The sequence below is a fragment of the Perognathus longimembris genome, chromosome 10 (genome assembly GCF_023159225.1).
Source record: "Perognathus longimembris pacificus isolate PPM17 chromosome 10, ASM2315922v1, whole genome shotgun sequence".
NCBI lineage: Eukaryota > Metazoa > Chordata > Mammalia > Rodentia > Heteromyidae > Perognathus > Perognathus longimembris.
In genome coordinates, this window is record NC_063170.1 from 2,732,857 (window position 1) to 2,751,340 (window position 18,484).

An 18,484-nucleotide genomic window follows, 5' to 3' on the forward strand; every position below is an offset into this window, starting at 1 on the left:
ATTCATGACGACGGGGGGGGGGGTAGGGGGGTAGGGAGGGGTGCGGTGTGGACCAGCCGGAGGTGGTGGCAGATTCTCCCTCCCCGCTCCCAGAGGGGAGCCCACCCTGGGGACATCTTGAATTTGGACTTCTGACCTCCTGCACTGTGACACAGAAACATTTTGGCGACAAATTGCTTGGGATATTTTGTTACAACTGCTGAAGGAAAGCGATACAAACCTGATTCTAGAAAAATCAGGCCCCAATGCAGCCCAGCCCATCGTCTGAAAAGGTGGGGGGAGATCAGTGCAGGGAGCCCCTCGCCTGCCTGCCTGCCTGCCTGCGGGCTGAGCCTGGCCAGTGCCTCTTGGAGTCTCACTCACCTGCCTATCCCTGCTCGCAATGCAGACGGAGGGCCTGGCCTTGATGATGATCACACTTGCAGCGGGGGTGGGGGGGGCTCTGTAATTAAGCGTGAGGGATGCACCCCCAAGCTTCCCTGCAGGGGTGGAGTGTCCTGACCTGGTGCAGGTGGGCTGGATGCAGGCGTTCTGCACCCAGAGTCTAGCAGCTTCCGCCCAGGAGTGCCTGCCCGTGGTTTCTTGGAAAACAATTTGCTTCACTGGGAATCACCTTCTCTGAGAAATCAGCGCATTCAACGCGTGCTCTAAGTTAGAAAAGTCTGGAAATCAGAGAGGGAAGCAGAGAGCCTGTAGCTGCAGGTGCGTGGGACTCTCTCTCTCTCGCTCTCTCTGGTCCCCTTGGGAGAACTGAAGGCCTGGGGCCACCTTGGGGGGGGGGAAGCTGTCAAGCGCTCGTCTCTTGAGAGCCGGGGTGCGCTACAAAGTGGCGTCGTGAACTTGTTTTTGTTTTTTTAACCCCTCAAAGGCTTTTCCGGTGTGAAGCAGGCAGTGAGATGTGTCGGGGTATTGAGTCTCTAGATGTCCGCAGTGGCTACAATAAGCAGACAGCCTTATACGTCCGTTGGAATGGTTCAATCTGCCCCGAAGTGAACAAGGGTAGACACAAGCCATGACCTTGCCCGCCGGCGGGGGCCCGCTGAGTAAAGCCCCCCCCCAGCCCTGTTAGGAAGCGTGCGTCTGTGAGTGCCAGAGCACTCGGCATAGGGCGGTGAGAGAGGAGAGCGAGCCAGGATGTGCGTTCAGGAACTGCGGCGGGTCCCCATGATAAGTGGCCTTGGCTGCGGAGCCACCGGAGGCCCCCGAGGTCCATTTCTAGTGTGCTCGGGGGGGGGGGGGCAGCCCTGGAGCCCACGGGGGCCCGTGTGCAGCTCGCTAACCGGCCTTCAGCCCGGAGCCCCGCACGAGTCTAAAGCACCCACATCCGAGGAACACAGACGTGACAACCGCCTTCCACCCGGGCCGCGCCAGGGCCGTTATACAGATCAGCTCGGTGGGAGGGGTGTGGCCTCTCTCCCTTGGGGGGGGGGGGCGCCTGCCTCTCGTGGGGCGCCTGCCTCCCGGCCGCCCTGGCCCAGCCTGCAAGCCGGGTGCGACTGGGACTTCCTTCCTGGGCGGGGCGGGCGGGGCGGGCGCTGGCTTGTGGCCAAATAAGGCAGCCAGTCCTTTCCCGCTCGGGCCGACGGCCTCTCTCTCTCTGCGAAGCCCCCCAGAGCCGCGCACAGCAGGCTGGAGCAACCCGGAGGGAGGGAGGTCTCGATGCCTCGCATGGCTCTAGAGGAAGACGGAGTCACGGGCGGAAGCACCCAGCCTGTCGCCGAGCCGTGTGCGGGGGCTGAGCTCATGGTGACACCATAAGTTCACCACAAAGCCAGTCTTTTCGGGAACGAGAGGCACTAACTATAAAGACCTGTACCCCCCCCCCCCCCCCGCCACGGCAGGTGGCTCCGGGCTGGTTTCCACTGGGGGTTCTGAACGGGGCTGCGCTCCCCCCGGGGACCGTCCTGGAGAACTCTGGCCCTCTCTGCCCTGCCCCTTCCCCGAGGGCTGGACCCCGGGCTATAAGTGGGGAGCCGTCGGAGGAACTGGGGTGGTGGGGTGGCATTTGAGCTGAGTCCTGGAGGGGAAGGGGGGGGGAGCGGTGGGGAGACGTGATCCCAGCCGAAGGCCGCGCCCAGGCGGGGAGCGGGCCTGGAGGGCGCGGGGTCTACGTGCCCGTTTTGGGGATCGTCAGGGGTCCGGGGTCCGGATCGGAGCTGGCCGGGGCAGCCAGGCAGTCCAGCCTTTTCCAGAGCCCCTTTGTGGGTGCCGTACAAGGCGCCGGGCCATCCTCAAGACGTCACGGATGTCATCCAAGCCAGTCAAAGGCCGGGCGGGTCACAGGCACAGGGCACAGGCAGGAGGAGCCGGGGAGGGGGGGCCGGTGTCACCAGGAGTCCTGCCTTGGGACGCTGGGCTCGGGGGGCTTCGGGAAGGGGACCGAGGACGACGGTGTGGTCTTCAGTCGCTGGGAACGTGGCAGCGTCGGCTCGCAGAGGAAAGGCAGGAACGGGGCGCGGGCTGGCTGCCGAGGGTGTCCAAACCCACCCCACGACCCGCGGCGGCTGTGGGAGAACGAGGGAGACCGACGCCGCTGAGGCCAGGCCAGGCGGGGATCGTGCAGGAACTCCAACCACGATCTCCTCCTGGCAGGTCTTTATTTTTGTCAGTTGTGGGGCTTGAACTCAGGGCCTGGGTGCTGTCCCTGAGCTCTTTTGTCAGGGGCAGTGCTCTACCACTTTGAGCCACAGTGCTACTTCAGGTTTTGAGTGGTTAATTGGAGATAATATTCTCACAGGGACTTTTCTTTCTGCCTGGGCTGGCTTTGAACCGTGATCCTCAGATCTCAGCCTCCTGAGTAGCTGGGATGACAGGCGCGAGCCACCAGTGCCCGGCTCACCTCACCTGGCCGACCTTAAACCGTGGCCTCTGGCTTGAATTGTTATTCAGACCACAGTGATTTGTTTTACCATGACCGCGAGCGCCACCTTGTGGGCACACTACCACGCGTCCCCTGACCAGCCGCCAGAAAGAACAAGAGCGAGCCAGCTTCCAGGAGTTCAGGATGTTTCTAGTCCTTCTCGCGGCAAAGTCGAGACCACTTTCCAGAGCCTGTATCTACCTGCACCTTGACCTTTGTCTAGAGAAGGGGCTGCCGGGTCCCTTGGTAACTGGCCCAGGGCAGCCTGGGCTGGGACAGTCGGCTTCATTTCCTGCGGCTCCTGGTTCACCCGCTGAGGCCCTGCCGCGGTCTCTCCCTGCCGGGCCCTGGCTACCTTCTGTCCTCCCTTCTGGGCTGTCCCCAGGCAGCCCCGCCGCTGACCCAGATCCTCCCCTGGAGCTCCCTTCCTTGGGACACACGGCCTCGGTGTGCACATTTTCAAACAATATAACTCTTCTCCAATTAAAACCACATGGAGCGTGCGGTGCTTTCCACGCAGGTGAGCAGACGGGAGTGCAAGCCGACAGTGGCCGCAGGGCGGTGCCAGGCCAGCAGCGGGCAGCGCCACCTCTCTCTATTTGTTTTCCCCCACTTTTTTGTGTGCCAACCAATATTGGGACTTGAACTCAGGACCTCATCTTGCCTGGATTATGCAGGAGGGGTTCCGAGCTCCTGGAGGCTGCCATCTGGGAGCTCAGGAAGGGAGTTTCCAGGACACCTTCCTACCCTTCCACCTGAGCAAGGTGACCTGCACCCCCACTTCTCGGTCAGCTCAGCGTGGCTGCCATTTCTCCGTTCCCAGCATCAGTTGCGCTGGCTCCCGAAGGGGACATTTCCCGTGGCCACCACCTCCTTTCCTTCTTGCCACAGGTGTATAGTTGCCTGTCAAAAAAAGGTGTGCTTGCTAGGAAGTAACATTCTCAGACATGGAGCAGCAAAGCTAAACCACAGCAGATGCCAGTGCAGCCCGAGAGAGTAGCCTGTAGATGGGCGCTGCCCCTGTGCAGGAGGCAGAAGGAAGGACTGAGGCAGGCATCATGGGGGCAAGAAAGGGCTTGTCCTGCTCCAGATGCTGGGGTTGGAGTTCATGGAGCAGGGAGGAGAGCAGCCTAGCTGAGACGGGAAATTAGGTGGTGGGTGGATTAGAAATTAGGCAAGGTCTTGTGACTCACAGCCATCTGGCCTCAGAAGGGCCCCCGGAGTGGGGTGAAGAGAGCTCAGGCTCCTTCTCCGTGGCTGGGGGCAGGCCTGGAGGCCACATAGGCCTCAGGCAGGGCCGGGAATGCGCAGGAAGGAGGGAAAGATGCCCCCCACTTCCTGTCCAGCTGCTGCGTTAGGGCGGCCTCTCCAGGGCTCACCGTGTGTGCTGAAATCCCCGGTCTCTGAGTGAGTGTACTCCAGGACGGAGCCAGCTAGCCAGCCGGAGGCGCCCACGGGTGTGGGCAGGCACGCTCCTGGGGGTCTCTGAGACCAAGGTTTCAACTGGCCTGCTCTGCAAAACCCATGGCTGACGGCTCAGTGCAGTGGGAAGGGCCTGTCGCGCAGTTGGGGGCTGCCGGGGCCTGCTGTGTGTCCCTGGAAAGGCCACTGAACCCCCCCCCCCCCAGTCCTGGTTTCTTCGTGATAGGCGGAGGCAGTGTCAGGGAAGGTGTTGCCAAGGGAGTGCCGGCTCCCAGCGTTGACAGGGCTTGGGAAGGCACAGAGGAAAAGGTTCCTATGGCCTCCCGCTTCAAGCGCAGAAATCCCGCTTCATCTTCCTATGCGGACTTCTTGCTTTCACCAGCCTCACCCCGTTCCTGCCTCCATTTCTCCTCCTGCCAACGCGTGTCAACAGCTGCCCTTCTTCCCTCGCCATCTTCCGCTCAGCGGCATCACCCCCGAGGGCAGGGGCACTGAGGCAGGGCCCTCTCGGCTCACGTCCGGCTCCCCACCGCCTCGCCGGCCCCACACCCCCGCGGGTGCTCCTGGGGCCGCCTGGGGCAGCTGGCCGGCACGGGGGCAGAGCCCTGGAGCGCAGGGCCTTGGTCCTGGCAGGCCCACAGCCGGGGAGGGGGGGCGGGGGGCCAGCCCGGCGCCCCTCCGCCCAGGTGTCCCGGTTCCGGCCCGGCCCCGCCCGGTCCCAGCCCGGCGCCCCTCCGCCCAGGTGTCCCGGTTCCGGCCCGGCCCCGCCCGGTCCCAGCCCGGCGCCCCTCCGCCCAGGTGTCCCGGTTCCGGCCCGGCCCCGCCCGGTCCCAGCCCGGCGCCCCTCCGCCCAGGTGTCCCGACGCGGTGCCGCCGCCGCCGCCGCCCCAGACGCAGCGCCCCGGCGCCCTGGCCCCGCCCACCCGCGGCACGCGCGCCGCCATTGGCTAGGAGCGCTCCCAGCCCCGCCTCCGGGTTCCGCTTCCGCCATTGGAGCACGTGACCGCCCGTCAGCGCCGTTGCCAGGGAATAGGGCCCTGGAAGGGTCAAGTTCCACCGTCCCCGGGTCGGAGGCACTCGGAGGTCAGCGCTGGGGCGGGAGGGGCGGCGGCCCGGGGCTGGGGTCCCGGGCTGGCTGGAGTGGGTCTGGGCCCCGCCTTCCCCGCCCCGCCCCGCCCCGCCCCTGCTGGGCTGCCCCTCCTCCCCCTCCCCCGTCCTCCCCCCACGGCCGGGGAACAGCGCCCCGGGAGGAAGGCCGGGCCCATGTGTCCTCCGGAGGTGCCATCCCTGGGTCAGGGGCGCTGTGGGAGAGGAAAGGGTGCATTTGCACACTGGGCGTGTGCTGGGGGGGGAGGGCACACGTGGAGGGGGCTTCCTTCCAGTACACACTCCACCGTTTGCCCGGGGCTGGCACTCCGCGGTGACCCCAGCCCCTGCCTCCGCCCCGGGCCCCGGCGGGACTGAAGCCCACCTGTCCAGATGAGGTGGCCGGAGCTCCCCAGAAAGGGGGTCCTGCGGCCGGTGCTCATGGCTCTGTAGGCCGCCGCGCCTTGCAGGCCCGGGGTCGTGGGCTGGCAGACAGGGTGTGGAGCACCCACGCGGTGCCCGGCTCTAGCCGAGAAGCTCCCTGGAGTCCCTGGAGCAGCGGAGCTGAGGATCCCAGGAGGGCTGGGTCCGCAGGGAAGCCGCTCTGGCTGACTTCCCAGCATACCGCGTTGTCCGGGAACGGCTCTTCCGGAAGACAGGAACTCAAGCAGGCTTTGGCTTGTCCTGGGCCTCTAGAAAGCAGAATAGATTGCCCGGGATCGCTTTATTCAGCCCTCAAACCTTATATTAAAAGGAATAATTCACCGAGGCCTGTTAAGGCAGATAAAGGCAGACTTCGTTCAGGATCACAAGCTGAGGAACAGGATGGCGGGGCTTTGCAGCGGGGGAGCCAGGCCGCACTTCCCGTCCATTGTGGGCAAGTGGCAATCACAGCCAGGAGCGGGGTGGCCTCGACACTCAGAAACGCTTAAGTCAGCTTGGGCGGCCAGAGGAGGGCCGGTTCGCCTTACCTAACTGAACTCCCGCCAGAGACAGGCCAGTGTGATCAGATAGCGCAGGGGGGGGGGGGGTGTCAGTGAAGGTTGAAGAACAGATAGTGAAAGATTGGGTTCAACAAAGTACACTGATGGGCTAGGAGTCACTGGATTGCCCACTTGGAAACAGTGTCAGGTTATGTGGCTTACCTCCATGAACTCGAAGGCCAGAATCCTGCTTTGCTAGAGGGTATGGACAGACATAGAAACTTGTATCCAGGACCCTTTCCTGCTGGGCTGTGTGCCTGACTATGTTTGACCTCCTGAGGGATTATGTACTAGGGCATTGACTCAGTTTACCGGATTCTTGTACATTTAAGAATTTTCGGGCTGGGGATATGGCCTAGTGGCCAGAGTGCTTGCCTCATGTGCACAAAGCCCTAGGTTCGATTCCCCAGCACCACATATATAGAAAACGGCCAGAAGTGGCGCTGTGGCTCAAGTGGCAGAGTGCTAGCCTTGAGCAAAAAAGAAGCCAGGGAAAGTACTCAGGCCCTGAGTTCAAGCCCTAGGACTGGCAAAAAAAAAAGAATTTTCATCTCAAGTTTTTAAAGCAAGAGACTATTTACGTTAATTAAAACAGAGCTTCTCTTCCCCCACATGCCTACTTTTTAGTCTCATTGGGTACTGTGCTTTCTTCATTTTTTTTCCCCTGTGGCCAGTACTAGGATTCAAACTCAGCTTGGTGCTCTCAGCTTTCTTGCTCCTAGCTGGTGCTTTACTACTTGAGCCATACCTCTTAGTCCAGTGTTTTGCTGGTTCTTTGAGTATGATAGTGTGGACTTTTCTAGCCAGACTGGTTTCAAACTATGACCCTCTGGGTCTCAGCCTCCGGAGTAACCGGGTTTCCCTGTGAGAATCACCAGCGCCCGGCTGGTGCTGTGTCTTCAGATGAAGAAGTCCAGCCTGCCTGGTTGTCGCGCGCAGACTTCAGTGGACCCTGGGCTTCAGGATGGGCCTTTCCCACTGTTGATTCTCTAACACTGAAACATTATGTACACTCTGTACAGGGTGTGTTTGAGCTGCATTTTCCAGCTAATCCAACCTTTCCTTTCTCTGATGGCGTGTTGACTTTTCTCTCCGACTTGTCCCCCCCTTGTCCCCCACAGACAGGACTGCTCTGCCAGAGGCCGGGAGAGATGGGGAACAACAAAAGCCTCTCGGGGTCCACGTTTTGCTCACAGTTTCTTCCTGAGGAGCAGGCGGAGATCGACAGGCTGTTTGATGCTCTGTCAGCGGGGGCGGGCAGCGCCCAGGCCTCGCCCGGCGCCTTCTCTCTGCAGGCACTAAAGGCAAGAGGGTGGAGGGGGCTGGAGGCGCAAGCCGTGGCCCTCCGTGGGGAAGCCGGTGTTCTGCGAGGAGCCGGGCGGCCCGTGGTTGGCTTCGGGGGTCGCCGTCCAGCTGCTGTGTGTGCTCTGTCATTGCTGGGTGAAGAGTCGCCGTGGGCCGCAGCTGACCAAGCCCCTGCCCGTTCTGGAAATCCATCCAGTGTCCTAGCCGTCCTAGAGACAGGATCTTGGGCTGCACCGCAGCTGCCCGCGTCCTGCACCCCAAGCCCCGTGTCACCCGAATGTCCTCCCAGAGACTGGGTGGCGATCTGGAACGGGCCTGCCCTCTCCCCTCCCGTGACCGCAGTGGCAGAGACCACCGCAGCCCCGCGTGGGATCTGGCGGAGGCCCTGGGCAGCCCGCGGGCGGGACAGACTAGCAGAGCGGGGAGCAGGGGCCGGCAGCCCCAGGAAGGACAGGGCCGATCTGTGGAGGGCTGGGCCGGAAGGGCCAGGGTGAGCCGTGGGCGCTCGGCGTGGGGGTCCTCAGGTGGGGAGAGGGTCCGGAGGACGGGGGGACGGTCACGAAGCATCCCGGGTGCAGTGGCCGGGCTCGGTCCTCGGCTTCTTTTCCCGTGGCCCGTCGTGTTGAACCCAGCCCGTCGGGCCCTGTGTCCTCCATGTTCTCAGCAGAGCCACGTGGGAGAAGCTCTTCCCCCGGAGATGGTCACCAGACTGTTTGACGGCATGCGGAGGGTGGACCTGACGGGGAGGGCGCGGGGGCCCAGCGACAGCGTCTCCCGGGAGCAGTTCACGGCGGCCCTGTCTCACCTGCTGAAGGGGACCTCGGAGGAGAAGAGTCTGGTGATTCTGAAAATGATCACCGCCACGGAGGGCCCTGTGCGAGCCGGGCAAGTCCAGGAGGTAGAGGGGCCGCTTGAGCCGACAGGCGGGGGGCCTGGGCAGCGTCACGGGGCCGGGGGCCAGCTCACGGCTCTCGTGGGGTCAGCACTCTCGGACAGGGGCTTTGGCGGACCTCCAGGCCAGCATGGGAACGCCCGCCAGGGTGGGGTGGCGGCCCGCGCTGGACGGGGTCCCAGTGGGTGTGGGAGGGACGGCGTGAAGAACGCCGACCCTGTCTGTGTCCCGCGTGGGGGGCGGCGCGGCTCCCGGTGGCCGGCGCGTAACGGTGCGATCGCCGTGTTCAAGTTCACAGAGGACCTGGTTGGCGCCGTGGAGCACGTGCTCGCCCACCGGCAGGAGCTGAGGGGCTGGCCCCGGCCCCGGAGGACGGCCGAGGGGCCCCTGGCCGGCGTGCGGGCGCTGGCCGCCCAGCTGCTCCTGGAGATGAAGCCTCAAGGCAGGTCTCCCCGCGCGCGCTCCCCCGGCTCGGCGCCCCGCCCTAGGGCGCTGTGGTCCATCTCCCTCCCGCTCCAAGGCCGGGACCTAAGCTGTCACCTCACTAGAAAGTCGTTCGACTAAAATGACCCCAAAGACTTCAAGCGGTGCTCTGGCAGGAGAAATGAGAGGTCATGGGTCGAGGGGGGGTGGGGGGCTGAGGCCTGTCGTCCTAGCTACTCAGGAGGCTGGGATCCGAGGTTTGCGGATTGAAGCCGGCCTGGGCAGGGAAGTCCAGCAGCAAATCTGGAAGTGGAGCTGCGGCTCAAGTTGTAGAGCACTAACTGGCCTTGAGCACAAAAGCTTAGGGACGGCACCTAGGCCCTGAGTTCGAGCCCTAGTACTGGCAAAAACTCAAAACCCAAAAAGGTATTTGAAATCTAGCGTGCTGAGGGGTGATAGGAAGTAGAACTAACTGAGCCTCTACATATCCAGGGGGAGGACAGGGCCCAGGTTGAGGAAGACGTGGTCACTAGAGTTCAGTTTTGCGCGTGTCGGTGACTGGGAGTCGTGGAAGCCCCTCTCGCCCTCGTGGCGGTGAACGGTTTGGGTCCCGGCACGGCATCCACCTCACGTATGGGGAAGCCGTGGCTGCACCGGGTCACGTAGATCTCATCTACGGGATCCCCCCGCCCCCCTACCACGCTTGACGTGTCAGAGATGGAAACGAGCACGACAGACGAGGCTGGAAACCAGCGCGCTCGTCCGTCCCTCCCAGGAAGCCCCAGCCTCCGGCCCTCAGGGGAGTGGCGGCCCGTGGCCCATGCCCAGGCGTTGGGGGCGGAGCCTCCTCGTGCGTGCTGCCGCCTGGGTCCCCGGGGAGAGGTCTGGGGACATCTTTGTCTTTCCCACCCGCCGCGTCTGAGCTTGAGCGAGCCCCTTCCTGGGAGCGCGTCTCCGTGCGGAGGAGCCGGCTCTCGAGTTCCGGGTCGCACGTGGCTTGCGGCTCCCGGCTGCTCCGCGCACACTCGGTCATCGCGGCTCCGGTCATGCCGATTCCCCTTCCCCAGGTGGCCAGAAGTTTCTGGAGCCCCAGTGGGCCAACGGGGAGTGCGACCGGGCTGCGATGGAGGACTGGGTGTTCCGGGCGCCCCTCGTGGGCGCGTTTCTGAGCGAGGTGGTCCGCAGAGGCTTCCTGGTGCTGTCCTCCCCGGCGGAGCCGGCCGCGCTGCTCCCGGAGCGCCACGCGGGCCCGGGGCGGGAGTTCGAGAGCGTCCTGGACGCGCTCGCCGCCCTCTACCTCAGCGCGCAGCTGTGCGGGGAGCAGCGGCGGCGCTGGCGCCTGCTCTTCTCGTCGCGGCTGCACGGGCAGAGCTTCGCGCAGCTCTGCGGGCGCATCACGCGCCAGGGGCCCTGCCTGGCCCTCCTCCGGGACCACGGCGGCCACGTCTTCGGCGGCTTTGCCTCCTGCTCCTGGGAGGTCAAACCCCAGTTTCAAGGTGAGGCCCCCGGGTGTGGCCCGGCCCGGGCGGGAAGCCGCGCGTCCGTCCCCTCGGCCGCGTGTCCGGCCTCGGTGGGGCGGTGGCGGTGCACGCCGGCGTCCGGTGTCACACGCTCCTCTCCCAGCCCGGCCGTGGGGGGCAGCGGGCAGGACGCCGTCAGCACCCCCACTCCCGACGCTGGCTGAGCATCGCCGGGTGTGCTGGCGCTCAGAGGGCCTTTCCTACGCACGCGCGCGCACACACACGTGCGCACACGCACACGCACGCTGCCCTTTCCTTCCTGGCTCTGAGCTCTGCGGCGTGTAGACGTTCTCTCGTGACCGCGCGACACTGGGGAGAGGCCCGGGGGACCCCGTCCTTCTCCTCCGGTTGCTGCGAGCGGCGGCACAGGGCTCTGGCCGGTGCCGGGCTCCCCGCCCTGCAGCGAGCTGCCCGCGTGCTGACGGCCGTGTGCGGGCACGCCTCCCGGGACGCCCGGTCTCGCCCGCACCTCTGGTCTTCCCTGTGGTCCGGACCCGTGTGCGGGTGGGCTGCTGGTCAGGAGACCCCCGAGGGGCGGTGGCCATGTGCCGGGGGCGGGAGGAGGAGCGTAAGCCAAGGGCCCGTGCCTCAGGCTGTTTCTAGGTCTCAGAATGTTCTAGATTTTTATCTTGCCCTGGGACCGCTGAGAGCCCTCCTCAAGTCCAAGCTCCCGAGTACTGGTGGCCTTGCCGGCCGCCTCCTGACAGGGCACCCTGAGGCTGGGGAGCAGTCACTGGGGGGGGGGCAGGGCACCCCCATCGTCTAGGATCAGGGGTGCAGCCAGGCGTGGGGGGCTCACACCTGTCATCCAGCGGCTCGGGAGGCTGAGAACTGAGGATGGAGGTTCAAAGCCCGGAGACTTGTGATTACAGATCAGGACCCACCCACTTGCTCCAGTCTGCCGCAGCCTCGCTCTGCTGGGTCTCCTGTCTCTTGGCCCAGAGGCCCCGTCTTCCTGGAGGCGGGAACCCCCATCCACCATGTTTCCAAGCGGGAGGCCCCAGCAGAGGGCAGCCTCGCTCCGCGGACGCCCGATTCATGCCTTCTCCCAGATTCATTTGTGTCCGCGCGTCCCGTGAATGACCTCCGGCCTGAGGCCCTGTGCCTTTGTGTTCCCATGAGGCCGCGGGGAAGGCCAAGGCGGGGAGGGCTTTGCCTTGAGCGGCTCAGACCTGGGGTTCCGGCTCTGGCCTGGGGTTACCTTTCTGGCTCTGAGTCCTGGTGCTACACGGGCAAGTGGGGTGTGTGTGTGTGTGTGTGTGTGTGCGTGTGTGTGTGTGTGTGTGTGATGGAGAGTAACACCCCCACAGCTCCTGGCCGCAGGCAGACCCCGCTGGCCTAGGCCATGGACACACCGCCCTGGGGCCCGCCCTGGGGGGGACACCGCGCCCTGTCGGGGCTCAGTAAGTGTGGGCGGGGCCGCGCACCGGCGGGGCGGCAGGCAGAGCTGGGCCGCGCTTGTCTGCAGTTCAGCGCGGTGCCCTCGAGGGGGCGCCGGAGGGGCGGCCGTGCTGCTCTCTGTAGCCTCCTCGGCGAGGCGCGCTCGAGCCTCCGCTGCTGGGTTCCAGGTGAACTTTCTAGAGAGATCGCCCCCTTCCCGGGCCTGGCGCGGGCCCGTCCTCCGTGGCGCCGCTGCGGCGGGCACTGGGGTCCCAGGCCGGCCCTCTGCGCGCGGAGCAGGCTGGGACGCGTGGGGCCTGGGCCCCGCCCGCTGGCGTCGGGGGGCCTTGCCGCTCAGACCCGGTGACCCCCGCCTCGCCCGTGCCCTGCAGGGGACAACAAGTGCTTCCTGTTCTCCATCGCGCCCCGCATGGCCGCGTACGCGCACACGGGCTACAACGACCACTTCATGTACCTGAACCACGGACAGCAGACCCTGCCCAACGGGCTGGTGAGTGACGGGCGGGGGCCGCGGCCGCTCCGCTCTGATGGGGTCACCGGCTCCCCCCGGGTGGCTTGTGTGCCCGCGGTGAGCTTGGCCCCCCTCCTGCCCCCCCTCCCCGTTTCTGCGTGTCAGGACGGGAGGGTGGGGGCGGCCCGTCCGCTGGGGGAAGTCCCGCCTCCTCCTGCCTAGCTGTCACGGGTGGAGGACGTGCCGGGCCCCCGAGAGCACCCGAGTCTCGTCACCCCCAGGGCAGCGCCCGCCGTCCCGGGGACGGAGCCACACCTCGGCCTCTCCCTGCCCCGGGTGCGAGCCAGGCCGCGCCCGCGCCCCAGTCTTCGGGAGCAGAGGCCGCGGTGACCGCCGTGCCGGCCTGGAGTGGGCAGTGGGGCGGGGCGGGAGGACAGGGCTCACGCCGCCCCCCTTGGCCCCCGTGGGTCTGCGGCTTCCACGGCTCACCCGATGCTCCGTGCCTGAGGGACCTGGGGGGACAGAGGCGAGTGCACTGCCCCCCCCCGCCCCCCCCCCCCCCGCTCTCATCTGTGGCCCGGGGTGGCCCCTGGCTCCCCCTCCCGGGTGCCGGGATCCCAGGCAGGCCCCACCGCGCTGGCTCCGGGCACTGTGCCCACGCCGCGCCCCGGGCGTCTCCCCCGCAGGGCATGGGCGGGCAGCACGGCTACTTCGGGCTCTGGGTGGACGCCGACTTCGGGAAGGGGCACAGCAGGGCCAAGCCCGCGTGCACCACGTACGGCAGCCCGCAGCTGTCGGCCGAGGAGGACTTCCGGTTTGACACGATGGAGGTGTGGGCGGTGGAGGAGCCCTCGGAGCAGCAGCCGGTGAGCGCGGGCAGGGGCCGGTGCCGGCCACCCCGGGGCGCGGACGGAGCCCTGCGCCCCGGCCCGGGCCGCCTCGTCCTCCCACCACGGCGGGGCGGGCGGATGCGTTCGCGGGGCGCCCAGGGTGCCGGTCTGCACGAGCACGAGGCTTGGGGGCTCTGCCCCCCACCGAGTGGCCGCCGACCCCGCAGTTCCCATGATGCCTGTAGCCTAGCCCATGCTCTCTGGGAGCGGCGGGGGGGGGGGGTGGGGGAGTTGGGGGAGTTGGGGGGGGGGTTGGCTCCAGTCAGGTAAGCGGGAGCTGGCGGGAAGCCATGGCTTCGTCTTGGCTATGGGGAGCAGTGAGTCCCCCAGGCAGGCCATGGACACACCCGGCCCTCTCCCCGTCCTTCCTGTCCTGCTGCCCCCTTCTGCCCCCCTCCTCCCCCCCCTCCTCCCCGCTTCTTCCCCCCTCCCCAGGTCTCTAAGAAGAGCATCCTGGACACGGACCCCGAGACCCGCGCCCTGCTGGAGGCCAGCGGGCGGACCCGCCACAGCGAGGGGCTCCGGGAGGTCCCCGACCGCGGGGACGCCCCTGGCAACTGAGCCCGGGCCCCTCCCCGCCCGGGCGTCCCCTGCCGCCACGCCGGCGTCCTGGCGTCGTGTCCCCTGTGGCCACCCGGCGGCCCGTCCCGGGAAGGGCGGGGCGTCATGGCACACCCACGCCGGAGCCACCCGCGCCCTTCCCCCCCGCCCGCGGGATCCGGAGACGCCGCGCCAGCCTGGGGCGCGCCGCGGGCCGCGGTCAGCGCCGGTGGGACCCAGGGCGCCTGCCCGTGCGCGGGGCTCACCCAGGGGCCGCGTGGGCGACCCACGGGCACCTCCGGGGGCCCCCGGGACCGGGAGGCCGGGAGCCGCGGTGCATTCTGGGAAATCGTCCGATGGCGCGGGGACTCTGTGCTGTGCAATCCCCCCGGGGTCCGGCACGGGAACGACGCGTGCTTGTGGCCGGGTCCTGGCGTGCGCGCGACCGTCCCCGCCGAGCTCCCCGCCGAGCTCCCCCTGCTCTCGAAGCGAACGCGTGGCGGGCGAGGGAGACGCCAGGACGTGCGTCCCCAGAGCCGGCTCGCTTGCCCCTCGTGGACGCGCGCGGCCTTCCTGTAAGTCGAGCGGGCGTGTCCAGCGCGGCCGGCGCCTCGACCTCAGCCGCGACGTGTCGGGGTCAGGCCCTCAGTGTGGCCGTTTTCCCACGGGCCCCCAGCCCTGGGACTTGAACTCAGCACCTCACACTCTCCCTTAGCTTTCTCACGTAACAGTGGTGCTTTGCCACTTGAGCCACGGCTCTCCTTCAGGCTTTTTGCTAGTTCATTCAGGATAAGAATCTCCTAGACTTTTCTGCCCAGGCTGGCTTTGAACCTCGATCCTCACATCTCAGCTACCTGATTACAAGTGTGAGCTACCTGTAATCCTAAAAACCTCAAGAGATCCTGAACAGCTGAGCTCACACTGGCTTTGAACCTTGATCCTCAGGGGTGCCGGGCCTCTGACAGGCCCGGATGCCGTGCCGCGCCCGAGGCCTCAAGACGGTGGCTCCTCCCTTGTCTTTCTCTCCTGCCTTGATTAAAAGCCTTAGCACGCTGAGTGGCTTGCCTCGTGCTGCTTCTCTTCCACGAGCCGCGCTGCCTCGGGTGGCAGGCTGGTCGGCCTTCCCGATGAGGGTGCCGTGTGTGTGGGGGGGCTGCGGCCCCCACCACCTTCCTGATAAGTGATTCTGTATCAGGTGACCTCCATCAGGAAGACATGGGGACCTCAGGCAGACCCCCCGCATCCCCGGGATGAAGTCGCTAGTGGTCCGTTTGGGAGGGGGGTGTGTGTGTGCGCACTGAAACTTGAACTCAGGGCCTCGAGAACCCTGTGCTCCTTTTCACTCAGGGTTAGCACTGCGACTTCAGCTGCAGCTTCACTGATTAATTGCTGGTTAATTTGCTGGTTAATTGGAGAGAAGGGGCTCCCATACTCTTGTGCCCGTACTGGCCTTCAACCTTGATCCTCAGATTTTGGACTCTTGCGTAGCTTGGATTACAGGCGTGAGCCTCTGAAGACCAGCTTTTTGGTCATGTTTCTCATAAACATGCAACGGAATCCCTCCCTAGAGCGAGCCCGAGCCCCTGCAGCGTGCAGTCCCTAGAGCGAGCCCGAGCCCCTGCACCGTGCAGTCCCTAGAGCGAGCCCGAGCCCCTGTACCGTGCAGTCCCTAGAGCGAGCCCGAGCCCCTGCAGCGTGCAGTCCCTAGAGCGAGCCCGAGCCCCTGCAGCGTGCAGTCCCTAGAGCGAGCCCGAGCCCCTGTACCGTGCAGTCCCTAGAGCGAGCCCGAGCCCCTGCAGCGTGCAGTCCCTAGAGCGAGCCCGAGCCCCTGTACCGTGCAGTCCCTAGAGCGAGCCCGAGCCCCTGTACCGTGCAGTCCCTAGAGCGAGCCCGAGCCCCTGCAGCGTGCAGTCCCTAGAGCGAGCCCGAGCCCCTGCAGCGTGCAGTCCCTAGAGCGAGCCCGAGCCCCTGTACCGTGCAGTCCCTAGAGCGAGCCCGAGCCCCTGTACCGTGCAGTCCCTAGAGCGAGCCCGAGCCCCTGCAGCGTGCAGTCCCTAGAGCGAGCCCGAGCCCCTGCAGCGTGCAGTCCCTAGAGCGAGCCCGAGCCCCTGCAGCGTGCAGTCCCTAGAGCGAGCCCGAGCCCCTGCACCGTGCAGTCCCTAGGCTGCTGTGGGTGGCTCTTGAGGAAGGCAACAGCACCTCATCCCCTCTGCCTGTCCCCAGAACCCAAGTGACAGGTGGGGTCCTGGCGCTGAAGGGCCGGGCGCCCCACACGTGGCCATCTGGGGTGCAGGCCCCGGTGGGGTCACCCGGTGGCTGTCCCAGTTCTGTTGACAGAGGGAGCCGCCCTCTGTGGCAGAGCTGCCGTGCTGGCCGGGGCGCCTCGGCCTGAGTCGTTTGGCTCTGTGTGTTTTCACAGCGAGGTTTGTTCCATCAGAGCGGAGGGAGCGTGGGGCGGAGAGCGTGGGGTGGAGAGGGTGGGGTGGAGAGGGCCCACGCGCGGGCCAGGGGTGCCGGCAGGGGTCCGGCTACGCCCCCCCCCCCCGCAATTCTGCACTAAAAGTCATATGTATGTAACTAAAACAGACGGGACCAGGAAAGGCGTCCCCCTACCCTCGTGAGAGGCTGGCACCCCGCGGAGGTGAGCCGGCGTGCCCCTCCGTTCTTGCCTCGTGGAATTCCGCCCTGTCCTGGGTCCGTCCTCCCTCCTGCCTTCCGTCCACGCGCAGATGCTCCGTGGGTCTGGGGTCCGTGGCGCCTTCTGAGGCTGACTGTTCTGTAGCCCACAGCTGCGTGTCTGGTGTGATTGGGTCTGAGCTGCTGTGTCAGAAGCTGTGTTGTGGGTTAGAGGTGATGACCGGTTAACGCTCCATTTATCCCTCTCACCCACGGGGCGCGTTTGCCAAGGCCTCCGCACCACCGCATGGAAACGTGGTTTGTGTTTACCTGATGGACTCAGTTTCTCTTCTGTGTGGTGGTGAACAGCCTCTTGGTTTTTGTGGTGGTGGGGTTTGAACTCAGGGCCTCGTGCTGGAGGGCTAGGCATTCTAATACGTGAGCCACAGCTTCCTTTCTCCGAAGCTCTTTGTGTCATCTGCCCGTTTTCTTTGGGGGTCTTTTTCTTATTGAGTTGTAGGAGTGTGTGTGTGTGGTGAATACTTTGTCACTTTCTCCACATAAAATTCACATTTTACACCATGTTCTCCAGCATTTCTCTTCGTTACGATTCTGGAGTTTTCTCTGAAAGTCCTCTGCTCTTCTGCTTCTGTGGCTTCCAGTGTTTTCTTTGGTTTATTCAAAATGTATTTGAAGATAGACCTCTATATGCAATCCCTGAATAAAGTGCCAACCCTGTTTATATAAAATGGCATGGTGTGCCCCCTGCCCCCCAGCTTCAAGCACTACTCTCTCATTAGCCAAGTCTGTGAGCTTAGCTCTCGTATTTTCACTCCTGCGGCTTTATAAATAGAAACAGGACCTGTTTTTCAGAACTTATCCTGCCTATGGTAGCTTGGTTTTCTCTGGCACTGTGGCCATTTCTAAAAATTTGGTGGTATCTTCGAGACGTGTACACTTGGTTCACCTACGTGTCGTGACAGCCTTTGTCTCACGCTGCCTCTCCCGTCCCAGATCGGGGTGCTGGGTGGCCTGGCGAGTTTCTGATGTCATTAAGGGAACCATAATTGGCCTTTTTTCCCTCCCCCCCCCAATCAATGGCTGTTTAAAAATAGAAATCTCTCAAATGTTGTGCAGTTTTGTCTCCAGCATCTTGCTGAGTCTTAGGAGTGTGCATAGAACCTTGCAGACCCAGATTGTGGGGTTCCCCTGTCCAGACGTGGGAGCCCCTCCCCCGCCCGCTCCCAGGAACTCCGCAGGGGCGCTGTCTCGGGCCCTGCTCTCGGGAGCCCTCGGTCACGGCTTCGCGTGGTCTTCCCGCCCGAGGTCCTTTGCAAACCTGGACGCCAGCACTTGCCCCTACGCTCCCAGCGCTGAAGCTCTTCCCTCTCTGGGAGTATCACATTAACAAATCCTTCCAGAAGATTCCACGTACTCACGAGGCATCGCCCCTCATCTTTGGTCTGGGGCCTGAGCCCCTGGCTCTCGATCCTCCACATCTGTATCTGTGCCATGCAGAGCTTCTGTAGGGAGAACCGGAGCTTTTGCTTTGCCTGGCGATTGACAGGAGTGTGCGATTGACGGGAGTGTGCGGTTGACGGGAGTGTGCGGTTGACGGGAGTGTGCGATTGACGGGAGTGTGCAGTTGACGGGAGTGTGCGGTTGACGGGAGTGTGCGATTGACGGGAGTGGGCGATTGACGGGAGTGTGCGATTGACAGGAGGAGTGTGCGGTTGACAGGAGGAGTGTGCGGTTGACAGGAGGAATGTGCGGTTGACAGGAGGAGTGTGCGGTTGACAGGAGGAATGTGCGGTTGACGGGAGTGTGCGATTGGGAGGAGTGTGCGATTGGGAGGAGTGTGCGATTGACAGGAGTGTGCGATTGACGGGAGTGTGCGTTTGGCAGGAGTGTGTGGTTGACGGGAGTGTGCGATTGACAGGAGTGTGTGATTGACGGGAGTGCGGTTGACAGGAGTGTGCGATTGACGGGAGTGTGCGGTTGACGGGAGGACTGTGCGGTTGACGGGAGGAGTGTGCGGTTGACGGGAGTGTGCGATTGGGAGGAGTGTGCGATTGGGAGGAGTGTGCGATTGACA

At 64.8% G+C, this 18,484-nt stretch overlaps 1 protein-coding gene and 1 long non-coding RNA gene across 4 annotated transcripts; one reads left to right on the forward strand and one right to left on the reverse strand.

The window, feature by feature from the left end:
- The first annotated feature begins 3,856 nt into the window (after positions 1 to 3,856).
- Meak7 (MTOR associated protein, eak-7 homolog) lies at positions 3,857 to 13,869 on the forward strand. Of its 3 annotated transcripts, XM_048355022.1 has the most exons (9): positions 3,857 to 4,501; positions 5,246 to 5,365; positions 7,473 to 7,655; positions 8,324 to 8,554; positions 8,840 to 8,990; positions 10,039 to 10,467; positions 12,264 to 12,382; positions 13,030 to 13,209; positions 13,669 to 13,869. In XM_048355022.1, exons 1-9 carry the CDS (start codon positions 4,385 to 4,387, stop codon positions 13,792 to 13,794), a joined length of 1,656 nt encoding a protein of 551 aa, XP_048210979.1. In that variant the 5' UTR covers positions 3,857 to 4,384; the 3' UTR covers positions 13,795 to 13,869. The 3 variants fall into 3 exon arrangements, with proteins under 3 accessions (XP_048210979.1, XP_048210980.1, XP_048210981.1); XM_048355023.1 differs by lacking the exon at positions 5,246 to 5,365 and having other exon boundaries at positions 3,857 to 4,267; XM_048355024.1 differs by lacking the exons at positions 3,857 to 4,501; positions 5,246 to 5,365 and adding an exon at positions 5,531 to 5,573.
- Positions 7,087 to 17,710, reverse strand: LOC125358123. Its single transcript, XR_007212268.1, has 3 exons — positions 16,828 to 17,710; positions 12,335 to 12,336; positions 7,087 to 7,101 (listed from the first exon to the last, which is right to left on the reverse strand). It is a non-coding gene; the product is annotated as an uncharacterized LOC125358123 (long non-coding RNA).
- Between the last annotated feature and the right edge of the window lie 774 nt (positions 17,711 to 18,484).